At 38.0% G+C, this 26,950-nt stretch overlaps 1 protein-coding gene across 9 annotated transcripts in view; it reads right to left on the bottom strand.

The window, feature by feature from the left end:
- The window catches only part of mctp1a (multiple C2 domains, transmembrane 1a), a 187,207-nt gene that overhangs the window by 76,484 nt on the left and 83,773 nt on the right, over nt 1-26,950 (bottom strand). For 5 of the 9 annotated variants that reach the window (XM_084412900.1, XM_084412902.1, XM_084412907.1 and 2 more), the window contains exons 3-6: nt 3,855-3,997; nt 3,512-3,591; nt 2,929-3,040; nt 670-708 (exon numbers count right to left, since the gene is read on the bottom strand). In XM_084412900.1, coding sequence (XP_084269026.1) covers nt 670-708; nt 2,929-3,040; nt 3,512-3,591; nt 3,855-3,997 — 374 coding nt within the window. The remainder of the gene's footprint in view (nt 1-669; nt 709-2,928; nt 3,041-3,511; nt 3,592-3,854; nt 3,998-26,950) is intronic. The other 4 variants (XM_084412901.1, XM_084412903.1, XM_084412908.1 and 1 more) reach the window with 1 other exon arrangement.

Below are 26,950 nucleotides of genomic sequence, written 5' to 3'. Positions count from 1 at the left end.
TGTATAGATAAAGCAATGAAATAAAGAGCAAAAAATGTAATGTTTTATTTAGAAAAAGATATTGTTCACAGACCCACCACACAAATTTACCAAGAAAAAAAAAAAATAATAATAATAATGTTATGAGGCATTAAATCAGGCAAAATATGCATAATTTTCAAGGTAAGAGAAGAACACATATTTAAAATCACCAGATTATAAATAAGTGGTTGCTCTGATCACATCCTGCATATTCATTGTTATCAAGTACACTTTTAAAGTGTACAACAATGATAAAGTGCATTATCTCCTCACAGGACACTGCAGCACATGCACCGTGCAGTCAATGCAATATGAAGATGGCAAGAACAGAGAATGCTTTATTTTCTCAGTCAGTTGCTACAATACACAAAGGAAACTATAGCAGCCCTGAATTTGGATCTGATTTCAGCCTTAAATTTAAAGGCAGGACAAAGCACTTGAAAAAGGTGCACTTTATTATCTGTACACCAGATGGCAGCGTTTCTTACCTTGCATATTGCAGCACATAGAAAATAAAGTCAGCAAAAGCCGGTTTTACAACTGAAAAAAAGTAAGCAGGGGTAAAAAATGAAAAGGACTGGGGTCACTGCCCTCTTCAGTCTGAGCAGAGAATTGGAGAAGGCAGGGATCAGTTCATGCTGTTATTACCTTACTGGATCGTTTCCAGCTCCTTCTCATAAGCATGGTCTGTGAATGAGACAAAGCGTTATAAAGCCACCCCTTGCCCTCTCTAACAGGGTGTTAGAGGTGAACCTGACAGCCAGTCTGAATACAGTTCAGAAGAGTCAAGGGGTCATAAGGAGGCAGCCTGGGGGAGCTATGGTCTGGGGGCAGCCATTATAAGCTAATAAAACTACTAAATCACACAGAAACTGAGAAAATCTGAAAATGTTGTCGTTCAAAGCTTTGTTAGTTGACCAACACTAAGTCAAGTCATACCCATTATACACACACACACACACACACACACACACACAGAGAGAGAGAGAGAGATATCCATAGAGGTGTTATAAGTGGTTGGATCATAATTAATTGTTGAGGTCATCCTGCTTATATTCTGTTTAATATGCACAGTATGCACCCTGCAAAGATCACTGTATCCCACAATGCAATGTACTGATGTTTCACTTCCGGAAACCACAAGTAATATCTTAAATACGTTGAGAAAGAGATACTAAAAATATTATTTGCTGCCAAAACTTTTTTTTTAAGATTATAAATTAAAAATATCCATATTTATTTCTGTGATGATGAACTGGATTCCACAAAATGTCACGTCACAAAGTAGCATACTACTGCATGAAGTGTTTTTCATTGCATTTTCATCCTGCTTCACATAATACATTTCAAGAAACATAATATATAAACACAGTGTATTATATATATGGTACCATATACAGTTCTTTAGTATTCCAAACCATATTTAGCCACTATCATGTTTTGATCAGACTAATCAGGCAGAATAAACATCAGAAGATGGTTGCCTTGAATACTTATTTAATGTTTGTTACATTGACTCAGAGCTTAAGTTACTAATATAAGGTTTCTCTTGGTATAGTTCTACATAAAACACCCTTATTTCCCCAATGAACTCACAGTGTCCCTGTTAAACATGCTGAGAAATAAGTACTCTTTCATCCAGAGCAACAATTACTATATGCAAAAACAAGATATATGACTGCATTAGGCTCTATGTAAAGACAGGGTGCATTTGTTAGCGAACTAGCTGGCTAATAGGTAACTGGATTCATCTCCTCTCATTGAAATTCTGCCCGCCAATGCCGAGCATATTCTCTAGACAATAGATTTATACCTGAAGTTTGCAATAGAAATACCATCCAGGTCAGACATTGGCACATCTAGCCCAGAAAACAAATTTGTAGTCTTCTGTACTGTGGTCAAATGGGTGAAATGCTATATATTTGCTTAGAAAAACCATTTGAAACCCTTGGCTGAAAATACTTTTGTTCAGAAGTTTGGGGTCGGTATGATTTTTTGTATGCTCACCAAGGCTCACATTAATTTGATCAAAAACACAGTAAAACTATTATGTATAATAGCTGTTTTCTATTTTAATATATTTTAAAATGTAATTTATTCCTGTGATGGCAAAGCTGAATTTACAGCATCATTACTCCAGTCTTCAGTGTCACATGATCCTTCAGAAATCATTCTAATATGCTGATTTGGTGCTGAAGAAACATTTCTTATTATTATCAATGTTGAAAAACAGTTGCATAATATTTTTGTGGAACCTTTTTTTTTTTTTTTTTTTGCAGGATACTCGAAGAATAGAAAGATTACAGCATTTATCTGAAATAAACATTTTTTTGTAATAATGTAAAAGTCTTTACTGTCACTACTGATCAATTTAATGTGTTCCTGCTGAAAAAAACTATTCATTTCTTTTTCTTTTTTTTTTAAAGGACCCCAAACCTTTGAACGGTAGTGAAAATCAAAGAGAGTTTTTTTTTTGTTGTTGTTTGTTTTTACTGAGCTCCCAAACTTCCTTTACCAATACATTTCCATGACTTTCCAAAAATGGACAGGTTTGGATAAGTGTTAATGAAATTCATTTTATAGAGATTACACTTGTAAAGAACAATTCCTAATGTTCTTTGTACTGTAGAGCTGAAGAAGAAATAAGTTCCCTGATATTTTCAGGTTTCCCTGACCGTAGAAACCACGTAGACAGAAATATGGAAACGGAATGCATGTATTTTCCTAAAAGTACGAAACAATGGGAATTTTCGGGAATCATCTTAATATCTATTCAGGTTTGATGATGAGTAAATATTGCATGTTCACATCTGATCCAGCAATGTCACATCGCACACCTCCAGCTCATATTCTCAGCCTAAACACATCAGCTAGAAAAACATAGAGATATGAAAATGAAATACTCACAGTTTCCCTGAAGTCTCCCTCTTTTGGAATAAGTTTGACAGTGAGATCCAGTGAACCCAAGTCATGGTTGGGATAGTGGGGATCTTTGAGTTCAATGGTCACATCCAAGTTCCTAAAAGGGCACAGAGAAAACCTACAGTATGAAAAACCGGATAGGCCTACATTCCATGATTAAAGATTATGTTCTTCATTTCATACAGCATTCATGTGTTTACGATCATTGAGATAACCTTACAGTTATTAATATTTAGAATTTGTTTTTATTTTCCATTTTTATTTTAATTTTACTTGAAATTTTTGTAATTTAATTGTGTTTTTGACATTTTTATTTAGCACATCAAGACAAGTTAAGCTAAATGAAAATGAGAAGTGGCTTGGCACCTGAATTTTTTTTTTTTTTTTTTTCTAGTTAGTGTTTATTTAAAGTTTTTATTTTTTATTTTTTTATGGTTTTGGTTTTAGTTAACTATAATAGCGCTTGTTTCCACATGCAAAATCACTAGGTGGCAGCAGTGATTCATTTTAGACTGTGACTTGTGATTGTGTTTCAGATGTGTCAATGTGTCACAAAGCATCAGGCGACCTTTGGTGCTCCAGGGACTCTAAATAGAGATATGCAGAGCCCATAAAATCATCCTGCAGCCCAAAGTCATAGTCAAAGACCTGCAGAGGATAGAAAACACACGACAGTAAGGCATGTCATTTCACACAACAAAGAACAGAAGCAGGAGTTACTGTGACTGTAAGACCGGTGTTCAGTTAAAAAGTGTAAATAGCCTACATAGATTGGCTTCTTTACAATCTCCATTAGCTGCATCAAATCAAACACAATAAATAAGCACTAATGCCTCAGCAGCAAATAAAAAGCTCTGCATAGTCAATTTAATGACTGGAGCGAAGCACTCAAACTGTTATTTATCATTTACCTTCACGTAGAGCGGCTCTCTCAAACTCTCCACCAGCAGACTGACTTTCTCTTCCCATACTGGGTTTAGGTTCTTGTGGATTGTCTTGCTGCGAAAAACCTCCTTCCCTGCGATCTTAAACTTCACATATGGGTCACTGGTCCCTGTCAATACAACAAGAAAAATGCACAATATATTTGACTTTTATTCAAAATAAACAGTAGTAAATAAAACCTTTTTTTCTTCTACAAATCTAGAACATCGTGTTATAGGCAAACTTGGTTGGAAACACTTTCCAAATACTGCAAGAGAAAGATAAATCTTCACTGAGAAAATTAATTGGAATACAATCTTACATCATCTAGCTATAAAACAGTCTCAGACTGAGATGGTGCAATCATTTCTTATTGCTGACAACAACAAACACATAATTATGTTCATATGGACGTATGTATCATGTTCAATTATGTTCATATGCACAAATGTCTTTTTTGCTGCAAGGCTCTTTCTTTCCCAGGGAGTTACTCCACTCCCTTAGTAGGTCTGAGGGAGTGGAGGCAGAAATATTTGGGTCATGTAACCTTAACTGTCAACCCTTATTGGCTCAAGCACTAAAATCAGAGTGAATAAGTGTGTTGTGTGGAGCCAAGGGCAGTCTAAATACAGTGAGTGCAAATTCAAATACACCATTGAATAATAATCAACATGACAGAGCCTCATTATATACCCTAAGAAAATAACAGAAAGAACAACTGCAGAGCATATAAAAACATTGAATGTGTGTCTTGTCTAAGTTACTTGGTTCCCTAAAATTGCAAAAGCAACATCTTGATATTTGACTCAATTGGTTTGCAACAGTGCAGTTTTCATAAGAGACCACTAGATGTCACTGTGTGTTCAGTGTTAAATGTGCACAGCATCCTCATGTGTCACCTGACCTGCTCTGACTTTGCTGCAGTGGATCAGGATCTACACTTCATCACTCTGAGACATGAAGCATAGCATAATATCAACCAGAGATGTAAAATCACAGCACTTGCCATGCGAATCTGATCAATCAAGAATTTTAGAAATAAATAACTAAAATATGTATATAAATAATGTATTTGTACTGAAGAAAAAGAAAAAAAAAGTCATATTGTACGTCAATCAAATTTGTCTATAAAATCTTTAGTCTAAATTATGCTGTAACAATTTTAAGTAACATTCTGTGTGTCACGCTTCGTTCCAAGGAAGACAAAGAAGGATTAAGTAGCAACATTCTTTAATAAAGTAAAGCAAAGTAGATCCAAAGGTAATAGCAAACTAAACAGCATGTAGACCCAAACTTAGAGACTTAAATACACAATGATAATGAACTGAATGCAGACAGCTGTGCTGGTTAAATGAATTACCATGACAACAGATAGTGGCGGGAAACTAGAACAATGGAAACTGAAGATAAACAAACTAAAAGTCCATGAAAATGGAACTAAACATAACTGTTGCAGAACGCCCCCCTCCGGGAAGGCGCGGCCTTGCACCGTAAAATGGCTGAGGATGTGGTTCAGGAGGCGGACAAGGGATTGGTCAAGGAAGCTCCTGTGGAAGGAACCAGGGCGGAGTAGACAGCAGCATGGAAAGTGGAGCCAGATGGAGCCAAAGGGGTGGAGAGCCAAAGCGCAGCTGAAGGCTCGAAAGTCTGCGCCGCAGGCAGGGCGATGTCTGACCAAGGTGGAGCCGGTGGGACAAGGAAGCACGGTGGAGCCGATGGGATAGAGACAGAGCGCATTTAGGCCACGCCCACACCCAGGGGGAAAACAAACCAACCGTCCCCATTGACTTTGCATTGCGAGAGGCTGCCTCCTTGTCATTTCTTGCTTCTAACAAAAGACAGAAAAATGCCTAAAAGCTGCTGTGTGACAAGGTGTACAGCAAACAAGCTAAAAAAAACAGAAATAAGTTTTTATTAGCTCTCGACCCCAAAAAACGAGTGTTTAGGACATAAAAGTGGATACAGGCAGTTGAGACAGAGCGTCACGTGTCTCATGACTCTGAGAACTAACGTACGCCCGCTGGAGGAGACCGTAATCGGCAATACAGGATAGTTTATCTTACAGAAATATAATATATAAAGCTGACATTTGGATATTTGACTCACCAGTGACCAAATGTTTAACTTACTGCACACGTAGTGTATTTTTAGTGCATACTGAGTGTCAGGATCCCACAATTTACCCATTCGTTCCAGCCTGTATCCACTTTTATGTCCTCAAACGCTCGTTTTTTGGGGTCGACAGCTTATGAAAACTTATTTCTGGGTTTCTTAGCTTGTTTGCTGAACACCTTGTCACATAGCAGCTTTTAGGCATTTTTCTGTCTTTTGTTAGAAGCAAGAAATGACAAGGAGGCAGCCTCTCGCAATGCAAAGTCAATGGAGAGCGTTGGTTTGTTTTTCCCCCCTGGGTGGGCGTGGTCTTCAGATTATGACGTGTTGCGCTCTGTCTCTATGACTGTCATGGGTGGAGCCAAGGAAGGGAGGAGCCAAGGCAGAGTCAACTGCTTGACGGGCTGAGTTGGAGCTACAGGCCCTGGAGGTCTGAGGTTGAACACCTTGGCTGAGCTGGCAAACTAGAAGTCCACAGCGGATCCAAACAGGTAAAAGCCAATAGAGGAGCAGAGGAACTGAAGGGCACCAGCGAAGGCAGGGCCGAGGGACCAACTAGCCTGGGCAGAGGAGGAGGGAGAGGGAGGCGTGTGGAGGTGTTTTTCAATGGCATAACAGTCTCTGAGCTGGTTACGCCCAGTGGCGATGTTGGCTTTGGACTGGGTGGAATCAAAGGAAGGAGGCGGTCATCCTAATCCAGCTCTTGTCTATTTCCCACCGGCTCGTAGATAGAAGACGGCACTCAGACTGGGCAGCTACTTTCAGCTCCCGGAAAGATGTGGCCTCACACTCCGGCACTGTTGTTGGCATTGCCCTTGTCTCAGGATCAGTGGCAGGCATCAGCACGGTCTCCAGTTCTGTGGTGGGCTCAGGCTCCTTTCCAGTGGTGGGCAAGTGCTCTGGCTCTGCAGTGGCCGTTAACGCTAGCATCAGCTGAGAGTAGGCACACTGCAAACATGGAGGATTGCCTCTCTCCAGGTTCCTTCACTCATGTCAGGTAGGTCAAGGGGGGAATAACAGTTGGCTCCAATCCAATACAGAGACTTTAGAGTCTCATCGTTAAGGTCCGTTTTCACAGCCAGTTGACAGAATCGGGCAGTGTACTCTAAGATAGCAAGGTTCTCTCAAGCAAGATCGATAGACTGGGCTGCGATATCCATTTGACTTCTTTTGGTCCAGAATTCTGTCATGCTTAGTTCCAAGGAAGACGAAGAAGGATTAAGTAGCAAGAGTCTTTAACAATCTTCACAAACGATACCAGAAAATGAAGGAAACAAACTGAGGGACTTAAATACAGAATGATAATGAACTGAATGCTGACAGCTGTGCTCCTTAAATTAATCACCATGACAACAGATAGTGGCGGGAAACTAGAACAAAGGAAACAGTAAACTGAAGATAAACAAACTAAAAGTCCATGAAATTGAAACTAAACATAACTGTTACACTGTGCACAAAATGCAACAATTGGACAATCACACAGTCTGTTGTGCCAAACCACAGTAAACACATGTCCTGAATGGAGCTTTTAGATTTCATTACTCCGGCAAACATCAATGCCAAGAGAAAGGTCAATATTATGACTATATAAAGTCTTGGATTTAACGGGAATCAATCAACCTCCTAATGTTTAAATTCAGCTCACGTTCTGCTCTGCAGAAACCTGCGTGTCCCTGTTCAGAGATGCATTATCCAGCAATAAAAGAGTGAATGTGATGCTGCATCAGTATTTGATAGCTTTAAGGAAAAGACCAAATTCAAGTTTTAATAGCTTGCAAATCTCAAGCATATTCAAATTTGGCACCACTGACACATTAGAATATACTGTGTGTGAACAAGAATGAGATCTGAAGCAATGGAGACTATCAGTGTATAACGACTATGTTCATCGCATAAAGCTATTGAATGACTTCAGAAGACCAACGTGCATGAGTAATGCGTTTTATAATGCTTTCTGTCATTAATGAAACTCGAAAGCCCCTGGGTCACTCACTTTTATTGTACAGAAAAGAGCAGTAAAACAAGAACACACAGGTAAATGATTGACAATATTTTCATTTTTGAGATAACTATTCCTTTAAAAGTTTGAGTAGCATTTGTCCATGTATCTATGACCATCCACTCATCTGCAAAAACTGCAGACTGGAGTATGTTACACTGTAAAAGTGTTGGTGTGGGCACGCTGAGGACAGCTCCATATACGATCACTTAAATTACAGCAGCTCACTGACAGGGAATCCCCATTCAACACCTCTGCAGTGTGTTTCTCTCAGTGCTCATCATAACCTCTGAGGAAAGCCTCTGTAATGTCATTAAATCAGCACTGAGACATTTAGTACAATAATCAAACCTGGACAACATGCTGCGCACTCTTCCCTGGCACTGGGTTTTGTTTTGATTTTGTTTGTTTTTTGTATAGGCCTATATAGTATTTGATCCCACTTTATATTAGATGCCTTTAGCTACTATGTACTAACATTTAAATTATAAATTGGTTACAATGCACTTATTGCATTTTTTACATTATACTTATATTTAAATATATAAGCAAGTAATTACAGCTGTAATTACACTGTTGACCCTTCCTTTACACCTTAACCTACCCTTAAACCTAACCATCCCACCAAAGCTGTCAACCTTACCCGTTTCCAACCTCAATAGCAGCAAAAGTGTTTTTCAATACAACATAAGCACAATAAGTACGTTGTACCGTAAAAAAAAAAAAAATCTGATGTAAGTACATAGTAGTTAAGGACAATATAAAGTGTGACCTACCTAGTATTTTGTTTAATTTCACATATAGGCCTGGTTTTACAAAACTGGTTTTCTTTTAGATTAAGCCAGCATTAGGCCTTAGTTCAATTAGGATATTTAAGTAGCTTTTATAAACATGCCCAAAAACATTGCTGGGGTGCATCTTGAGATAAAACAATGGCACAGACATATTTTAAGATAAAAGATCTGAAACATGCATTTTAGTCTGGGACTACGAAGCCTTGTCTGTGAAACTATATAATGTTTTTTCCATCAAAAACACACAATTTTTAGAAAAACATGAAAACAAAACTCCAGCTAAGCAAACCTCTGGCTGCAAATCTCCACAGCCTTTACATATAAAAACCAATTCACTGACTTTATACCACTGAAATCCATCCCTTCAATTTAGGAGATATACAACACCAACACATGATGTTATTTTCCTATTCATCCACCCATAACGCCGATCCTAGTGTTCGTTCAGACACTGAGTCAATGAGTCAAGAGGAGTCAGTGACTCTAGATAATGACTCTGTAAGCAATCTGTTTGTCTCTGAATGTTGATGCCCAGCTGTGAATTATGTTTATGCACCATGAGATAGCTGCAAGAAGTCGGTTTGTCTCCATTTCAAGGTAAAGGAAAAGACCAAAAAAGACCTGGAGTGAATATTTAACTTTGTATACACTTTAAACCATTCAATATATACAATTCACATTACGTAAACACATCACATAGTATGATAAATACACCATAACAACTGAAACCACAAATAAAATCTTAATTACTTTTAAATTATATTATCAGCAAAGTAAATACTTGTCTTTGTCTTTATTGACAGTAGCACCCATACTTCAAGAACTCCACAAGTTTAATGATCATGTACTCCAGCATGATTTGAAAAGATCCAAAGAGCATCTTGAGCTTCAGTGGAAGAACATTTGACAGTCTTTACAAAGAGTCACATGATCACATCACAAATTTGCTTTATAAATCGTGCAGAATCTGAAATATTTCTTATTCATTTCACAACATAGTTTTTCTTTGTTTTAGATTTAAAAAAATTCCAATGTGGCCCAATTTTTGGACCCCAATGGACATCACATAGGACAGTGAATCTGAGCCTTTTTGATTTCAAGGCCTCCCCATAATGTGGTAATGATGTATTTTTGTAAACCAACCCAGAAGTTAGCATCACCCTATAGTCTCAGATGTCACGCCCATGGACTGTTGGGCTGAATGTCTGATGCATATAGCACACAGAATTGGAAACATTACGGAGTTTCAAAGTCATCATCTGAATTTTACAATATTTTCTCAGAGAAGTGTGTGTCCCATCCTTTAACGGCCAAACCCCCTCACGGAAGAAGAAAGTCGCCGTGTTTACAACTGTAACAATAAGCTAATTATCAGAACAACCTAAACACTGGTCTGTCAAAAGTATGTGAAGTTCATTGTAAAGACTCTTTAAAATACGTGAGAATTTTATGAGTTTAAGAGTTTTACACACCGGTCTGTTATTGTAGGGACATCGAATTTACATTTCCACTCCCCTAAACATGACGCTGAACAAAACTGATGACTGGTTGCTTTATATCCCAGTCAGATGGCCTATTGGGCGGCCCTTGGCCAATGAAAGCTGCCATGGAGTCCAGACCTTCTGCAGTCAGACATGAAGATCTACGCCAGACTAGCATCACCAGACTAGCATCACCAGAGTCCCTCCACAAAAACCCAATAGGATTTTTCCATTATGTTTTGGATTATTGCAGAAAATAAGGTCTGTGACTAACAAAAGCTTCTGATTCTAATGAATGTGATAATCTTCACCAATGAGCACAACTTTTATTAATTTTAAGTTTATCACTAAACTTACGACAACTCTTTCAGTCTTTGTTTAAAAACATTGAAAGTTCAGGTTAGAATAGTTTGCAAGAGCGCGATTATAAACACAACGAGGCTGTGAAAGTGGACTAGTGAATAGATGAGTTTTCCTGTTTGGCTGACGTTTAATGTCATTACAAGACAAGTAAAAGCTTTTTTAAAAGAAATCACAAGAAGGCATCACTGATGTATTTTATACTGTAGAATAAGTGAGCTTGTGTTCACCACAGAGCTTCTTTCTAGCATTTAACCAAAAACCCATTGACTTCAGGACTATGGAACAGGAAATGCTAAAATGCTAACTAGTTTCTGGGTTGTGGTCTACAAAAATACATCATCCCTGCACCACTCTGTTGTCCATAACAATATCTGAAGATTAACATTAACTAAGATTAATAAATACTGCAGAAGTATTGTTAATGGTAACCAATGTTAACTAATGTAAACAAATGAAACCTTATTGCACAGAAAATTGCAGAAAAAAAATTGCAGAAAAAAAAATATAGAGAGCGATGCATCCTTGTCTGCACCGATGCATCCTTGTCTGCAGCACTGAACAATGTATCGGAAAGTTCTGTGGTGAAAAAAAAAAATGCTTGGGGGGAAAAATGCTGACACATTAACTGCGGGTCTGATGTATGCCACATCTCTGCCTTTGACATCACCTAAACCACAGCATTCAGCATTATGGGCACTGAAAGATATTTGTCATTAATCGGAATAAAATGTGCAAAATTTGTGATAAAGAATGATTTCTCATCCACCACAACTGAATATGCACAGAATAGGGGAATTTCCCAGAGTACATTCCCCATCACATTCATCAAACTGCCCATCACAACACATGAGTGAGCACCAAGAGATCCGTTCACAGAAGGATCAATAGATGGCTTGAATGAGTGAGGCACTGTGTGTGACTGCAGGGTCATAGTGTGCTGAGTAGTAACGTTCTTCTTTACCCTTACATCAATATATTAACACCTGCAAATTTGCTCTCAAACTGCACTTTTTATGGACCTATAAAAGTTGTGCCACTATCAATCTAAAAGCCCAGCTAGCTTGAAATTGAAACCATTATCTTGGCCGGAAACCAAAAAAATAAATATAAATATAAATATATATATATATATATATATATATATATATATATATATATATATATATATATATATATATATATATATATATATATATATATATATATATATATAGTAATAATACGTAATTGTATTTTTGTTTGCTTTGAGTTCATAAGCAGCTAAGATAATTTCTTGACCTCAACCCTGCTCTAAAATATAGCTTAAACCACCTAAGGCTGCCTTTGTTGGTTTAAGCTGTTTATCCCTATAAGGATTATCCCTGTTTCCTTCACTGTATTTTCAATAAAAATGGAACAACTCAAATCTTTTTTATATATTTCTCTTCTCATAAAACATGTATTCAGTGGCTTCATTCAGTGCTTTGTGGAGAGATTTGGTTCAATTAAGTTATATTACACTGGTCTACAGCCAAAATGCTTCTAAAATAAATGTAGTCAAACTTTAATTCAGGGTCACTGAGAATGAATATTATGCTTAAAATTGTTGATTGGCTCTAGTTTTCAAGATATACTATTAGTCAGTATATACAACCTTGGAATGGCGGAGGATAAGTGACTAATAAAGGCAAGGGATCTCAAGTAAAACCAGAAAGGATAAAGAAGAAGAAGAAGAAGAACAGGTTTTGTTTCATAATAAATGTGATTTATATAACACTTTTGCTGTTTTTTAAAGTGTTGCATAAACAGGACAGGTGCCAATCTACACAATATACATAGACGTAAAAGGTAAAAACTTAAATATCTTGGAGACAGTAGCAATCAGTTGTTTGAATTGTCATATTTGAATTCAGCACATCAAAATACATAATAAATAGCACATTCTCTGAAGCAGACGACCTCTAAAAAATTGTAGACCAGCGTTATCATATAAACAAGCCATTTATATAATGAATAAATAAATTATTACTGATGAGTCATTAAGTGTTCTATGACTGACAGATTTTTGTTACAACGCCGATGTGAACACTGTGATAAGAGGAAAACAGATTCACAGAATTAAGCTCAAAGAATTACACAGACAATAAGAAATAAATGTTCTTATTGTTGTTGTCATTATTTATATATACAAAATGCATAATGTGTTTGCAGTTGTAATTGTAACTGCTGTTTACAGTCTGACTATCAGTGCAGTTTCCTGCAGCTTTGAGATTTATAAGACAACACTGATGTTCCTGCTTTACTGTGGTCATGGCATCAGATACTTGTAAGCGCTGTTGTGTGTGCAAAACCTAAACCTTGAATGACAGCAGGCTTCCCCTTCGGAGGTCAACACACTATAAAAAGCAATTCAACACATTTCACTGTGGTGGCACTATGCATCTCTCAGCATCAAACACAAACTGTAACAAGACAATGTTTAGAAATGGTGTGAATGTACAGAGAACATGGCAACATCTGATTTAAGCAGCCACAGTCATCACACCTCTCGATTTCTGGACAAGCTTTACTCAGAGACGAAAGACAAAGCTGATCTGGGTCTGGCAAACTGTCTGTTCTGGATCCTGTTAAAATGTCCAATGATGCTTTAGACCTAATTGTTATTTACAATTTCTTCTATGTGTGAGTGAGTGTGCATTATGTCACAAGATCAGTTCTCTGGGTGTTTGTTCTTGTGTCTTTCTTAGCGCGCTAGTCAAACATCCAGATCAGCTGAAATTGCTCTGTAAGCTCCTAAATGGAGAAAACTGATCCAGGCTTCCCTGTTTAGACATTTCAGTTCTTTTCAACTAAAGAGACAAAAGGTCAAAAGGTTGAGTCGGTAAGATTTGTTTATGTTTTTGAAAGAAGTCTCTTATAGGCTGCATTTAATTGATAAAAAATGCGGTAAAAAGTGTAATATTGCGAAATAATATTATCATTTAAAATAACCATTTCTATTTTAATATATTTTAAAATGTAATGTATTCGAGTGATGGCAAAGCTGAATTTTCAGCAGCTATTACAGAAATCATGTTAATATGCTGATTTGCTGCTCAAGAAACATTTCTTATTATTATCAACGTTGGAAACAGTTGTGCTGCTTAATATTTTTTGTGGAAACCATTAAACTTTTTTTCCCAGGATTCTTTGATGACTAGAAAGTTCAAAAGAACAACACTTATTTGAAATACAGTAGAAATATTTTGTAAAATAAATGTCTTTACTGTCTGTCACTGATATGGAAATACAACAAAATACATTGTTCAAGCAACTATTTTTCTATTTTTCTATTCAATGCTATACTTAATGGCCACCCACAATAATGTAATTAATTTGGTTAAAATGTTTAATCTATTCAGAACCTCAACTTTTTCATCAGTTGGATTGATGGGTTATATTAGTCTGGCAAGCATGTGATAAGTTTTGACTAAAATTCACACACATAATATTGGCACAGAGATCATGGTGTTCAATCATTAATTGTGCAGCCATCTAACACTCTCAGTCACAAATAACACTGCAGCATCAGAGTGGAACTGCCTTTGCCAGCAATGGCGACGCTGACAAACTGGTACTGAAGCCTGGCAACCACTTCAGTTGAGCTGTGCTTTTCTACAATAGATCAAAAGACAATTTTCATGTCAGTTTTAGTGGCCAATAAACTGTGGCCATTTCAATAACAGCATTTCATGAAATAAGCTACTAAGCTAGTACTCTAGATGTGTAATTTATGACATAGCCACCAAGGGGCAGTGTAATGTTGATAAATGTATTCTCTCTCTCTCTCTCTCTCTCTCTCTCCAATATCTTGTTCTTTTGGCACACAATTATGTTAACCTGAGGGGGTATTCCCAGAAAGCAAGTTATGCAACATGCCTGGAAACGTTTACAAATGAGTAAAAGGAAAACTTCAACTTTCTGCTCCAAAATCTGAGGTAATTTTCAGACTAGATAGCAACATATATTCTTTTTCTTTCTCTTTTTTCTATATGATGTATTTCTATAATAAAAATACATATATACCTTACAACAAATCTGGAAGAAAAATGGCTTAACATAAAAGACATCACTCCACAAGACCATGCCCAGGAGGAGGCCATGCCTCTAGTGGAGTGAGCTCTGATCCATTGGCGATATATGCACGGTGGTCCTCGGCGTCTACCTTCGCCAGATTTTATAACTTAGAAGTCCCTGCACTGCAGGCACACATCCTTTCCATATGATTGAGCCGGCCTATGTACGAGCCAGGCCATCATCACTAAGGTCTTGCCCTATCGAGGCGTCATGTCGGATTTAGACCCTTGCTTGGACCCTTGTTCAAGCGTCCCAACTTGGGTCATAGAACATGTCGTAATGCTTAACATAGCACCGCGTGATTGGATTGGTTCCCCATAGCGTATAGCTACGCAATACGACTGACCGTTCGAAAGGGAACGACTCAGTTACTAAAGTAACCTCGGTTCCCTGAAATAAGGGAACGAATATTGCGTAGATGGCCATGCTATGGCACACACTACTCGGAGTTCATTGCTTCAGTCGACAAACCTGAATCTATGGTGAAATCGAGCGTCCTTTATAGGCGGATGTCACGCCCATTCTGGCGGGCTCTGCGCTCAGTTCGGTGGGCTTTGCACCCGAGATTTGGAGATTGGTTCTCGCAGTTACGCCACTCTGCCATAGGTTTGTGCAGTTACCACTGACCAGCCAATAGTGTGCGAGTAGTCCCTGCACTGTTCAAAGTAACATCCACATGTCATGAATATGAAGGAGGTTTTATGCATGTTTATGACAACTGTCATTAAGTGTCATTCGCTCAATTATGACATTTTTAATGCAAATATGACATTGTGTGAGATTTCTCTGTTATGGCAACTTGACATTACTAAGACAACACAACCTGTCATAAATATGTCATAAACATGACATAGCAGATGAATTATCAAACCACTTAGCTTTATGGGTTAACATTTCATTAAACTGTCATGTGGATGGTTTTGATATTGGCTGTCATGAAGCCATTATAACATTTTAATGACAAATTAAATTTGTACCACTGTAGTTGAGGTCAAGAAATACATTCATGACACAGTTATAATGGCCTCATGACAGCCAATGTCAAAACCAACCACCTAACAGTTTAATGAAATGTTAACCCATAAAGCTAAGTGGTTTCTTAAGTTTGATAATTAATCTGCTATGTCATGTTTATGACATATTTATGACAATTTATGTTGTCTTGGTAATGTCAAGTTGTCATGACAAAGACACTGACAGGTTATGATGTATTGGTTTATGTCAAGTTGTCATAACAAAGACATCTCAAACAATGTCATATTTGCATTAAAAATGTCATAATTGAGCGAATGACACTTAATGACATTTGCCATAAACATGCATAAGACCTCCTTCAATCATTTATTCATGATTATGAAGGTGTCATGTCAGTCTTATGCACACCCCTTTAAGTAAAGTGTTACCAAGGCTTCAGTATTCAGAGATTTCCCCATAGCAAATAGCTACGCAATACTCGTTCCCTTATCTCAGGGAACCAAGGTTACGTCAGTAACTGAGCCATTTTCCTGTGTTACTGATGAGTTAAGTTCAAATTTGAGGTGAGGATACAATATCCTGCAGTAATTTCCTCTCATGAGCTCATAGTCCAGCAGTGTTTCCCACACATAGACTAATTCGTGGCGGTGCGCCACAGAATCAACACCGGCCGCCACATATTGCATTTCGTCATATAAAAAAATAATAATACAAAAAATACGCTATTTAAAACACGCAACGTATTCATTCAGCTGCATTTCCTTTCCCTGCTCTCCCTCCGTCTCTGTCACTCACGCGTCTCTCTCACAAGCGATTTTTTGTCTCGCCAAGACCTTATTTGATCGGTGAGTGATGTAGATGACTGATAGGGCGCATATTAAAGAACGAGCAGAGAGAGAGGCCCGGTCGCGCACGCGCACCCTCACCGTCTTCAAACTGTCTTGCTCTCTCTCGCTCCCTCGCGCATATAATCAAAATCAATTGAGAATTGACACGATGGTAAAAGATCGGAAGACCGAAGTTTCACATGAAGCATTCGGGTATATTTTCCTGAATTACTGCTGGGTGATGTGCTAAAAAAATTAAATAAAATTACATTGCCTTATCTTCTCTGAAAAGCGTTCCGTCCATTCAGCTGACATGAAAAACACTTTCAATAAACAAAACAAAACCTATCCAATGATGAAATGTTTTCTGTGTTGACAAATCTTGTGCGATGTCCTAACTGCCGGGATAATCACACAATGCGTACAAGTCCGTTAATGACACGTCCGATTCGCGAACTAATGACTCCTTTGAACCGGTTCAACCAAAACAATCTTTTAGTTTAGACTGTTTCCGGTAAATGCAGTTGGGTTGTCGAGGTCAAAACTCTAAATAAGCTGTGAATCAAATAAACTTACTATAAATAATGTTGTAATTTTTTTACTCTTACACTGAATTTTTGGATTCTGTGAAGGTGTGAATCATTTTTGATTACTAGTTTTACCCCCCCCCCCCCCCCCCCCGCCACAAATTGATTTATAATCTGTGGGAAACACTGTCCAGACACTGATGAAATCTTGATGGAAGTCATTTGATTGCACACAAAATCCATCCTGTTCATTAGGATCCACAGATGGAATAATTTGTGTAAAATGTAAAGTATGGTGTGAATGTGGGTCTGAAGTCTTTCAGTCTCAAATACACCCACATACCTACTGTGTCCCCCCAGCATCAGTGTGTGTCTACGTTTTCTAGTTAGTGCATATTAAAAACACTCACCAGCAGCCAGTAAACTCTGATATATCAACAGAGCTAATGTGGGCCGTTCTGACAGAGGTCACATCTCAACACATTCTGCCAACCTGCCAATCTTACTCCTTTAAAACACATGACTCAGAGTGAGACGCTCAGAAAGACCACAGAATGAATGATCAATGACTACCTAAAGCAATCACATCCTATGGTGCGTTCAAGTCATCTCGTAAAGATCGTATTTACGAGTTGAGTATTTGGCACGCCACCAAATTGCTCGAGATTTTCTTTAAGCCCCGATCTTTACGAGTTGGGGGCGTGTCAGTGAGAAACCACAATACTTAAAGGTATTTAGCAGTGATATTGTCAAGCTTTTCTATTTACAGTGAAGTTAGATAATTGCTTGCACAGAATATGATGGCATTAATATAACAATATGTAACGATAACGTTTTGCAGTGGCTTCATAAATTAATTAAAACATAAAAAAGCAAAGCACACACATTTATTTGTTCTTTATTTTCTAGAACTAGAAGAACCTTGCTGTATTTTTGTGTAATTAATTAAGAGAAAGTAAACCGCCATCTTACACGAAAGTGACTTGAACGCACCTGCCATAGTAAACACGACTTCCCACCTCGTAAATACGAACTTCCCAAAAGGACTTGAACGCGCCACTAGACACCACATAGCAACATGAAAATATATAGGAAAACACCACCAGCATCTTGTTAAAAAAAAAAAAAAACTACTACAACAACAACAAAAAAACTAGTTTTACTCCTTAAAGGCTTAAAAAAGCACCAAAATAAATGCCTGTATGCTGTAGATGGAGTGAGGCAAACAACAGGAGAGACATTGCCTTTCTACATACACAACAATCAAAGGCTGTATTATCTAATTAGAAAAGGCCTCTCCACCACATATTAATAATTACCCTCCCAAAAATCACAGCGGGCCAAGAGAGTTTAAAAAAAGGTCATTGAATAATGCACACAGACTCATAATTAAGCTAAATTATTCAATGCGATTTCCCAGAGCTCTGACTGATTGCTGTCATTGGCAGGAAATTTGGAAATTGCACTCAGGCACTGAGACAGCTCCATCTCCTTCAGCAGACCTACTTATCCCAGGCCCTCTGGGGCCCTGTGATGGCACAGACTTTCAGCCCTGTCACTCACTACACCCATTCTGTACTTTTTAAGTGTTACCCTCCATGTGGAGAAAAAGAAAAACACTGATAACAGGTTACAGAAATAAACACTGATCAGCCACAACATTAAAACCACCTGCTGGCTAATATCATGTAGGTCCCACTCGTGCTGTCGAAACAGCTCTGATCTGTCAAGGCATGGACTCCACAAGACCTCTAAACACGTCCTGTGGGATCTGGCACCAAGACATTAGCAGCAGATCTTTTAAGTCCTGCAAGTTGTGAGGTGGATCCACCATGACCAGATTTGTTGGTCAAGCACATCCCATAGATCAGGGTTTCTCAAACTCGGTCCTGGAGGGCCACTGTCCTGCACAGTTTAGCTCCAACCCTGATCAAACACACCTGAGCAAGCTAATCAATGTCTTCAGGATCACTAGAAACTCACAGCTAGGTGTGTTTGATCAGGGTTGGAGCTAAACTGTGCAGGACAGTGGCCCTCCAGGACCGAGTTTGAGAAACCCTGCCATAGATGCTCAATCAGATTGACATCTGGGGAATTTGGAGGCCAGGGAAACACCTTGAACTCTTTCATGTTCCTCAAACCATTCCTGAACAATGTGTGCAGTGTGGCAGGGTGCATTATCTTGCTGTAAGAGGCCACTGCCATCAGGGAACACCACTGGCATGAAGGGGTGTACATGGTCTGCAACAATCTTTAGGTAGGTGGCATGTGTCAAAGTAACATCCACATGAATGCCAGGAGCCAAGGGTTCCCAGTAGAACATTGCTCAGAGCATAACACTGTGATGCACTGTGTGTTCTGACATATTTCTATCCTGGGCAGCATTAAGCTTTTCTGCAATTTGAGTTACAGTAACTCTTCAGTGATTGGACCAGACTAGCCTTCGCTCCACATGTGCATCAATGAGTCTTGGGCACCCATGACCCGGTTCACTAGTTGTCCATCTCTGCACCACTTTTTTGTTGGTACTAACCACTGCATACTAGGAACAACCCACAAGACTTGCCATTTTGGAGATCTAGCCATGACTATTCGGCCCTTGTCAAAGTAACTCAGATCTTTTCGCTTGCCCATTTTTCCTGCTTCCAACACATACTGTAGAATTTAAGAACTGACTGTTCACTTGCTGCCTAATATATCCCACCCTTTGACAGGTGCCATTATAATGACATAATCAATGTCATTAACTTTACCTGTCAGTGGTTTTAATGTTGTGGCTGATCAGTGTAAATCAGGGTTTCTCAACTCGGGTACTGGAAGTTCACTTTCCTGCAGAGTTTAACTCAAACCAGAGATTGAAATATTTGGAATCAGAGATTCTAATTTGTGTTGTTTACACAGAGACCGTTTTCAAAAACTTTGCGTTTTCAGGCACCCAAAACTTCGTTGTCGTGTAAACGATCGGCCAAAACGCATCAAAAGTTTTACATTTTTAGTTCAAAACGGTGTCGTGTAAACGGCCCCTAAAGGTGCACTAAAAGCAGTTTTATTTTACATGGAGTGGCTTGCCTCATGAGGGCAAACATAATAAGATCACATGACTTGTCACGTGGATAATACTCACTTTATTTTGGCAATTTCCCTATTGTCAGACACTTTTTTGGCAGAATAAACAAATCAAGGCTGATGTGGAATAGCACATTTGAACCATTGCATTGTAGTGTGATGCTACGTTCACACCACTAGGTGGCAAGCACAGCATAAAAGGAAAACTTTACAATAAGGTTCCATTTGTTAACATAAGTGATGATGAATTAGGTGTCATAAAATGTCAATGAACAATTTTTACGCCATTTATTTACTTTTACATTCATTTTTAGTTACATTTATTTTACATTTAGCAGACACTTCTATTCAATGCGATAAATACAACAAATACAATTTATTCATTTAGGTTCAAAATGGCTGGGAATTTTCAAGAAATTAATGAATTCACACTGCAGAGTAATAGGTCTATAAAAGATTACTTTCAAACTCCTGTCTCTGTGTAGGTTATGAATTTCTATATTTTCTTTTTATAGCTGAACTCTAGTCTGGCTTTTTATCACAAACAAGCTCTTAATATGAACAGCACATAAAACTATTCTGTCATAATAAATGTAATAAAAAAAAAAGTTTGAGGTTTTATCTGAGATGTGAGACGGCCCACAGGCCGGGTTCAGATTGGCTGTCAGGCGTCTGGATATTTAAGACAGCGCTGGAGAAGAGAAGCCTTTCAATAGCACATAGAAACAGAAGAGAGATGTGGTTTAGCACACACATTACCCAGCATGCCCCACGACAGCAATGGAGTGATGACTGCAGCAGTTTCTATAATTCAGTCTAGTGATCCTCTGGCTGAGAGTGTATGTGTGTATGAACTCAGCTATAGTACAGCATGCAGCTGTGAATGCACATGCTTTAATGGAGATCTAATGCAGCAAGTATACTTGACAACACAGGCTAAATAAACTCTACCATTCAAGAGGGTAAGGTTTTTTGGGTATGATTTTTGTTGATTTTTATGTTTTTGAAAGAAATCCTTGCATTCATTTGAAAAAATGCAGTAAAATAGTAATAATAGGAAATATTATTACATTTTAAAATAACTATTTTCTATTTTAATATATTTTAAAATGTTATTTACTTTTGTGATGGCAAAGTTCTGTGTCAGTGATCCTTCTGAAATTACTGTAATATGCTGATTTGGTGCTCAAGCAACATTTCTTATTATTATCAATGTTGAAACCAGTTGTGCTGCTGAATTATTTTGTGGAAACAATAATATATTGTCTTTAATCACACATTTGACTCATTTAATTTATTGCGTCCTTGCTGAATAAAATGTAATAATTGAAACATATAATATATCTAAACATAATTTTTCTAGTTGCAGTCTCTCCTCTGTGCAGCACCTCTCATTTTTCACACACAATTCATTATACACTCACTGGCAGGCTCAGGCAGGCTGTGGCATTAATGATGCTCAATTGGTATGATGCTCACTAAAGGGTCCAAAGTATGCCAAGAAAATATCGCTCATACCATTACACCACCAGCAGCAGCCTGAACCACTAATACAAGGCAGGATGGATCCATGCTTTCATGTTTTTTACGCCAAATTCTGATCCTACCATCTGAATGTTGCAGCAGAAATCAAGACTCATCAGACTAGGCAACGTTATTTCCAATTTTCTATTGTGTAATTTTGGTGACCCGTGCAAATTGTAGCCTCAGTTTCCGGTTCTCATCTGACGGGAGTGGCACCCGGTGTGTTCTTCTGCTGCTGTAGCCCATCTGCTTCAAGGTTTGATGCGTTGTGTGTTCAGAGATGCTCTACTGCAGCCCTCGGTTGTAATGAGTGGTTATTTGAGATACTGTTGCCTTTCTATTGTATCAGCTCGAACAGTCTGGCCATTCTCCTCTGACCTCTGGCATCAACAAGGCGTTTTCGCCTACAGAACTGCCGCTCACTGGATATTTTCTTGGACCATTCTCTGTAAACCCTAGAGATGGTTTTGTGTGAAAATCCCAGTAGTTCAGCAGTTTCTGAAATACTCAGACCAGCCCCTCTGGCACCAACAACCATGCCACGTTTAAAATCTCTTAAAGGTCCCATATTGTCAAAAATGAAATTTCCTGGCTTGTTTCATGATTGCAGAGGTCTAGGGGCTATATAACTACCATATAAGTTTCAAAACAGTCAATCCACAGACAAATGCACACAGCCTGCATAAAGTAGCAGTGAATAATAATCGTATTTAAACTGATTAAATTATAAAAAGAAAGCGATCAAAGAACGCTCCCTTTCCAATTGCCCAAGCTGTCAATCCAACAGCGCAAGTTTATCTGGACATTTGCCAAAACTCGTTGAAATCAATCATCACAAAATCATGACGCTGTTACAATGTACAGTACAACGAAGCTCTTACTGTATTTATATCGTGTTTGCTTTGTTATTTGGTGAAAGCCAGAGGTGTAATTTCATGCGCAATCAACTGACTGTCTGTCATCTGCTCAATGCTCATAACTGCAACCTTTCATGTGATGGGAATAGATCATTATGATCAATACTTTTCACGATTCCTTAATCTCGATAGCTGTAATAGTAAAAACGTAGTAAAAGTTTTAGAGAGAGTTCCACATGTAATACTAGATATTTCATATGCAAACATGTCAGCCAATCAGGTCTCACTGGCCCCTTAAAACAGAGCGTTCAAATCAGAGGCTTAAAGCAGGCTTGGAGAAATGCCTTTTATTTATAAATTATGAATTTTTTTTTATGTTAAAATCATACTAACATTATAAGGGAAACATTATAAAATAATAAAATAATCCAGTCTATGACCCCTTTAATATTTGCATGCATTTTTAAGCATTGTAGTTTAAAACCAAATTATTTTAAACCATTGAAGTGCAACTCATTTCACTATATGCGCACGCTGTCTGAGAGAGACTGTTTCTGAGCGCTGTCTGAGAGATGCGTGTGTGAAGCTGCTGCTCATATGTACTTTTTCCCCTTTATGGCCTTGAACGGTTAAAAACACACACTTATGTATGTCAAAATGCCTGTCTTTGCAAGTTTCCTATACAGTAATTTATGCCTTAAGTGAACGTAAACAGTTGAGAAAGAAAACGCATGTGTAACAGTATATATTGGATCCGGGAAGCTCTTAAAGTGACAGTAGCCTGATATATTTAATTCACACAGGGAAGACCACACAGTGTTTTATTTTATTTTTTTTATATACATTTCATTACTTTATAGTACAAATCATGTAGCATGTCTTATTTAAAAAAAAAATTCAGGTAGGCCTATTTTAGTTGTGTCTTTGCTATTGTAGTATTTGTTATTTATTTTTTGTTCTTAACACTGACTGTTTACATGTCTTCAGTAAACTTGATTTTTTTATTTTATTTAGGTAGGCTAGTATTTGTTTTTTGTGATATTGACATTGGCGACAAGAATTATGAAATGTCTATGGTTTCAAAAATGTTGATATTCTAAAAATGTTTAATTTAAAGTAAAAAAAAAGAAAAAGAGAGACTATATAGTGATGTATATCGTTATCGTGAAATAAGATTTTGGTCATATCGCCCACCCCTGGGGGAAGCTGTAATCTGCTGATTGGTCACCACTGTTGGGAAACCACCCTTACAACAATACAGTCAATTTGACTAGTCCTGTAACTTATGTAGGTACATTTTGCTCCATTACATGAAAAGTACTCATATTAAAACCATGCAATTTACATGTCTAATCATAATATCTCAGTGATCAACATCCATTTGACAATTAGTCTAGAATAGCAAATTAATGACAAACTGATTTGAGTTTGTTATTATCTACATACTAAATGAAGTTTGTAACAAAGGATGGAGTGTGAGTGTGGTTTCACAAAAACAACCCTCGTCTCTCATTAGATCATCAATACACTAAAGCCCCTTTCACACAGCGCGATGATCCCGGAAAATTGCCGGGAAATTGCCAGAACGCCTAAGTTCTGTGTGAACGCAAACACGACACGGGAATGATGCCGGCATCGATGCCGGGTTGGGGACCTAGTAACATTGCCGTGTTCAGTCCCGGAACGGGTGCTGTGTGAACAAAAGCCGTATGAATGCCGTGTTGTAGCCTAGTGATTACGCTGAAGCCGGGATCGTTCGCCAGCTGTGAAACGGTACGTAAATGCGCAAGTTTATGATCGAATCAGAGCAAAAAATGCACAAGTGTGGTTTCTCATGAGAGAAATCGCAGCTCATAAGCAAACTTAAGACGCTGCTGAGACATTACATGTCACGTATGTCACGTGTCTTTACGGGATTTTTACGTGTTGTGTGTCAACGCACTCTCTGATTCCGGAAAATCACTGGCAGTGTGAATGAACCAAAATCAAACGAACCCGGGTCAAATCCCGTGTCACTTTATCCGTGTATTTTCCGGAATCTCTGTGTGAAAGGGGCTGTGTAAAATTGCAAACAAGACACACATACACACACATCGCAGATGTAACTTCAGAGTCTCGAGCCTGTGAAACATTCTGCCACACCAGTTTGACCACCATTCAGCAAAAGTGGTAATTTTCCGATTATTCTGAACCATTACATTTATAATATCACAATAACTAAGCTGTTGGATGGTAAAAACCAACTAGAGGTGCTTTGCATGCAGTTCACTTCCTCCACACAAACACACACGTACACACACCATCAGATCATTAACAGATGCTGACAGATAGATTTCAATGCCAAAGAAAGACAACAGGAAACACCAAAACTGATGCTATAATCCTGGATCAGCTCCTGCCAAGCTGTCCACACCAACCTACCAAACACACAAAAATCATCCATAACTCAAGGTTAAAACAAGCAGAACACACAGAATCTGCAACCCAAAAGTAAGAACAGACTCAACACTGTCAATCATCACTGTTTTGTCAGTTCTCAGAGCATGTTGATTTCTTAGACTGACAGTGAAATTAGGGATCTAAGGATCATGGAAGCAGGATCCTGTGACACTGAAAACTGGAGTAATGATGCTGAAAATTCCGCTTTGCCATCACAGGAATAAATTACATTTTAATATATATTAAAATAAAAAACAATGTTTTATAGTGTAATAGTATTTACAATATTACAAATAAATGCAGCCTTGGTGAGCATAAGTTAATTATTTCAAAAGCATTTAAAAAAAAACTTAGCTTTTGGGGACTTACCATCCCCAGACTTTATAGTGTATATCATTTTTGGTTACAACTACCACCAATACTTATTATTTACTACTATTTTAATATTTCCTTACTAACACTTTACAATGAGGTCTCATTTATGAACATTATTTTATGCATTACATAACTTTACATAACTACTTACAGAACTAACAATGAGCAATACATTTGTTTACTGCATTAATCGTTGTTAATCATTTTTCATTGTTCATCTCTAATGTCACTAATATCCACAGTTATACCTAAAGTGTTACCATTACCATGCTTGTCACTGCACGTTTAACTCAAGTCTTTTTTATGAACAGCTGGTGAGCTGTGGTTTGGTAACATAAGCTGATTATACATAATCAACAATAACTTAAGGAATATTAATATTACTGCAATCAGCAAGGGTCACATTGTAACGTTAGCTATATAATCTGTGTAAATTAACCGCACGACATTGGGTATAAGAAAAGCACATTTTGAATAAATTGTATTATTATGATTATTATTATAACCCGGGATCTTGACCAATATGCACTTCTATGGCCCCCACGGATGAGCTAAGCACTGTAAATACCACAGAATCCTTCAGTAAATTACATCCTTTTTTATTAGACTGGATAAACACAGTGGAAATGAGAAGCAGCAGTGGTCACTGACTTGTGGAGAGTGCCTTGTTCGGTTGTTAATAAACATGCTAATTTCATTCTCGTGTCTAGATTTACTGAGTTAATCAAAGAGATCATTATAAACATTGGTATGCTAATTTATGCAGAAGCCATAAAGCAAAGTTTGCGTTTGAAAGTAAAACTTGCAAAATGTACGGAAAGTACTATTTTAGCTATTCAAATTTTAAACTACATCACATGGATTAATCATTTTCATCTCAGCCATGTATTCTATTATCGTTGGAGGAAAGCGTGATATTTTCCGTCTCAGGATTACTCAGGATTCCTCTCAAGGGAGAGCACGACTGACTGACTGACTGTCTGACTCACTCGCACAACAGAAGCTGGAGTCTCCAGGGCAGATGAGCTGCCGGGGTCTCTGCTCATTATTTTAACGCGCGTGTCTATTTGGGTGAGTCAAGGAGACAGAGGGAGACAGAGGGAGTATGAACAGATCTGCTGCACCATGCATCAGCTCCTAATGAGACCATTACTGCTCCATCCCGTCCCTCTGCCATTCAAAAGCACTAATGCCCATTCTCTCACATGACACCTGCAGCTCAGAGCAGGTCTGGAGTAATGTCCGGGAATGTAACAGTCATTGTCTGATGAGATACACACAAGTCAAGGTGACCACAGCAGAAGATCTATTTAGCCTTGACTATTTCTGTTTGTTCACTCTGCAAAGTTTATCTCTCAGAAAACAAATCATGTTGGCAGAACAAAAAGGGGGCGCTAGAGGTTCAACTATCAATATTCATTATGATTTTGAATGTGATATAAAGTTAAAGAGATTGTTCACCCAAAAATGAATATTCTGTCATTGTTTAGTCATCATCATGTCGTTTCAACCATGTATGACTTTTTTATAGTATGTCTAAGAGTTTTATATACAAACAATAGAATAGAACTGGTCAAGACCTTAGTCACAGCAGTGGCATCTCTATGGGAATGAAAGTAAGGAATGGAAGTGTGTTTTTTGGATTGTTC

The sequence above is a fragment of the Rutilus rutilus genome (assembly GCF_951802725.1).
Source record: "Rutilus rutilus genome assembly, chromosome: 7".
NCBI classification, from domain to species: domain Eukaryota; kingdom Metazoa; phylum Chordata; class Actinopteri; order Cypriniformes; family Leuciscidae; genus Rutilus; species Rutilus rutilus.
Note: the sequence above shows the minus strand (reverse complement) of the source record. Positions and strands in the feature narration are given on the sequence as shown.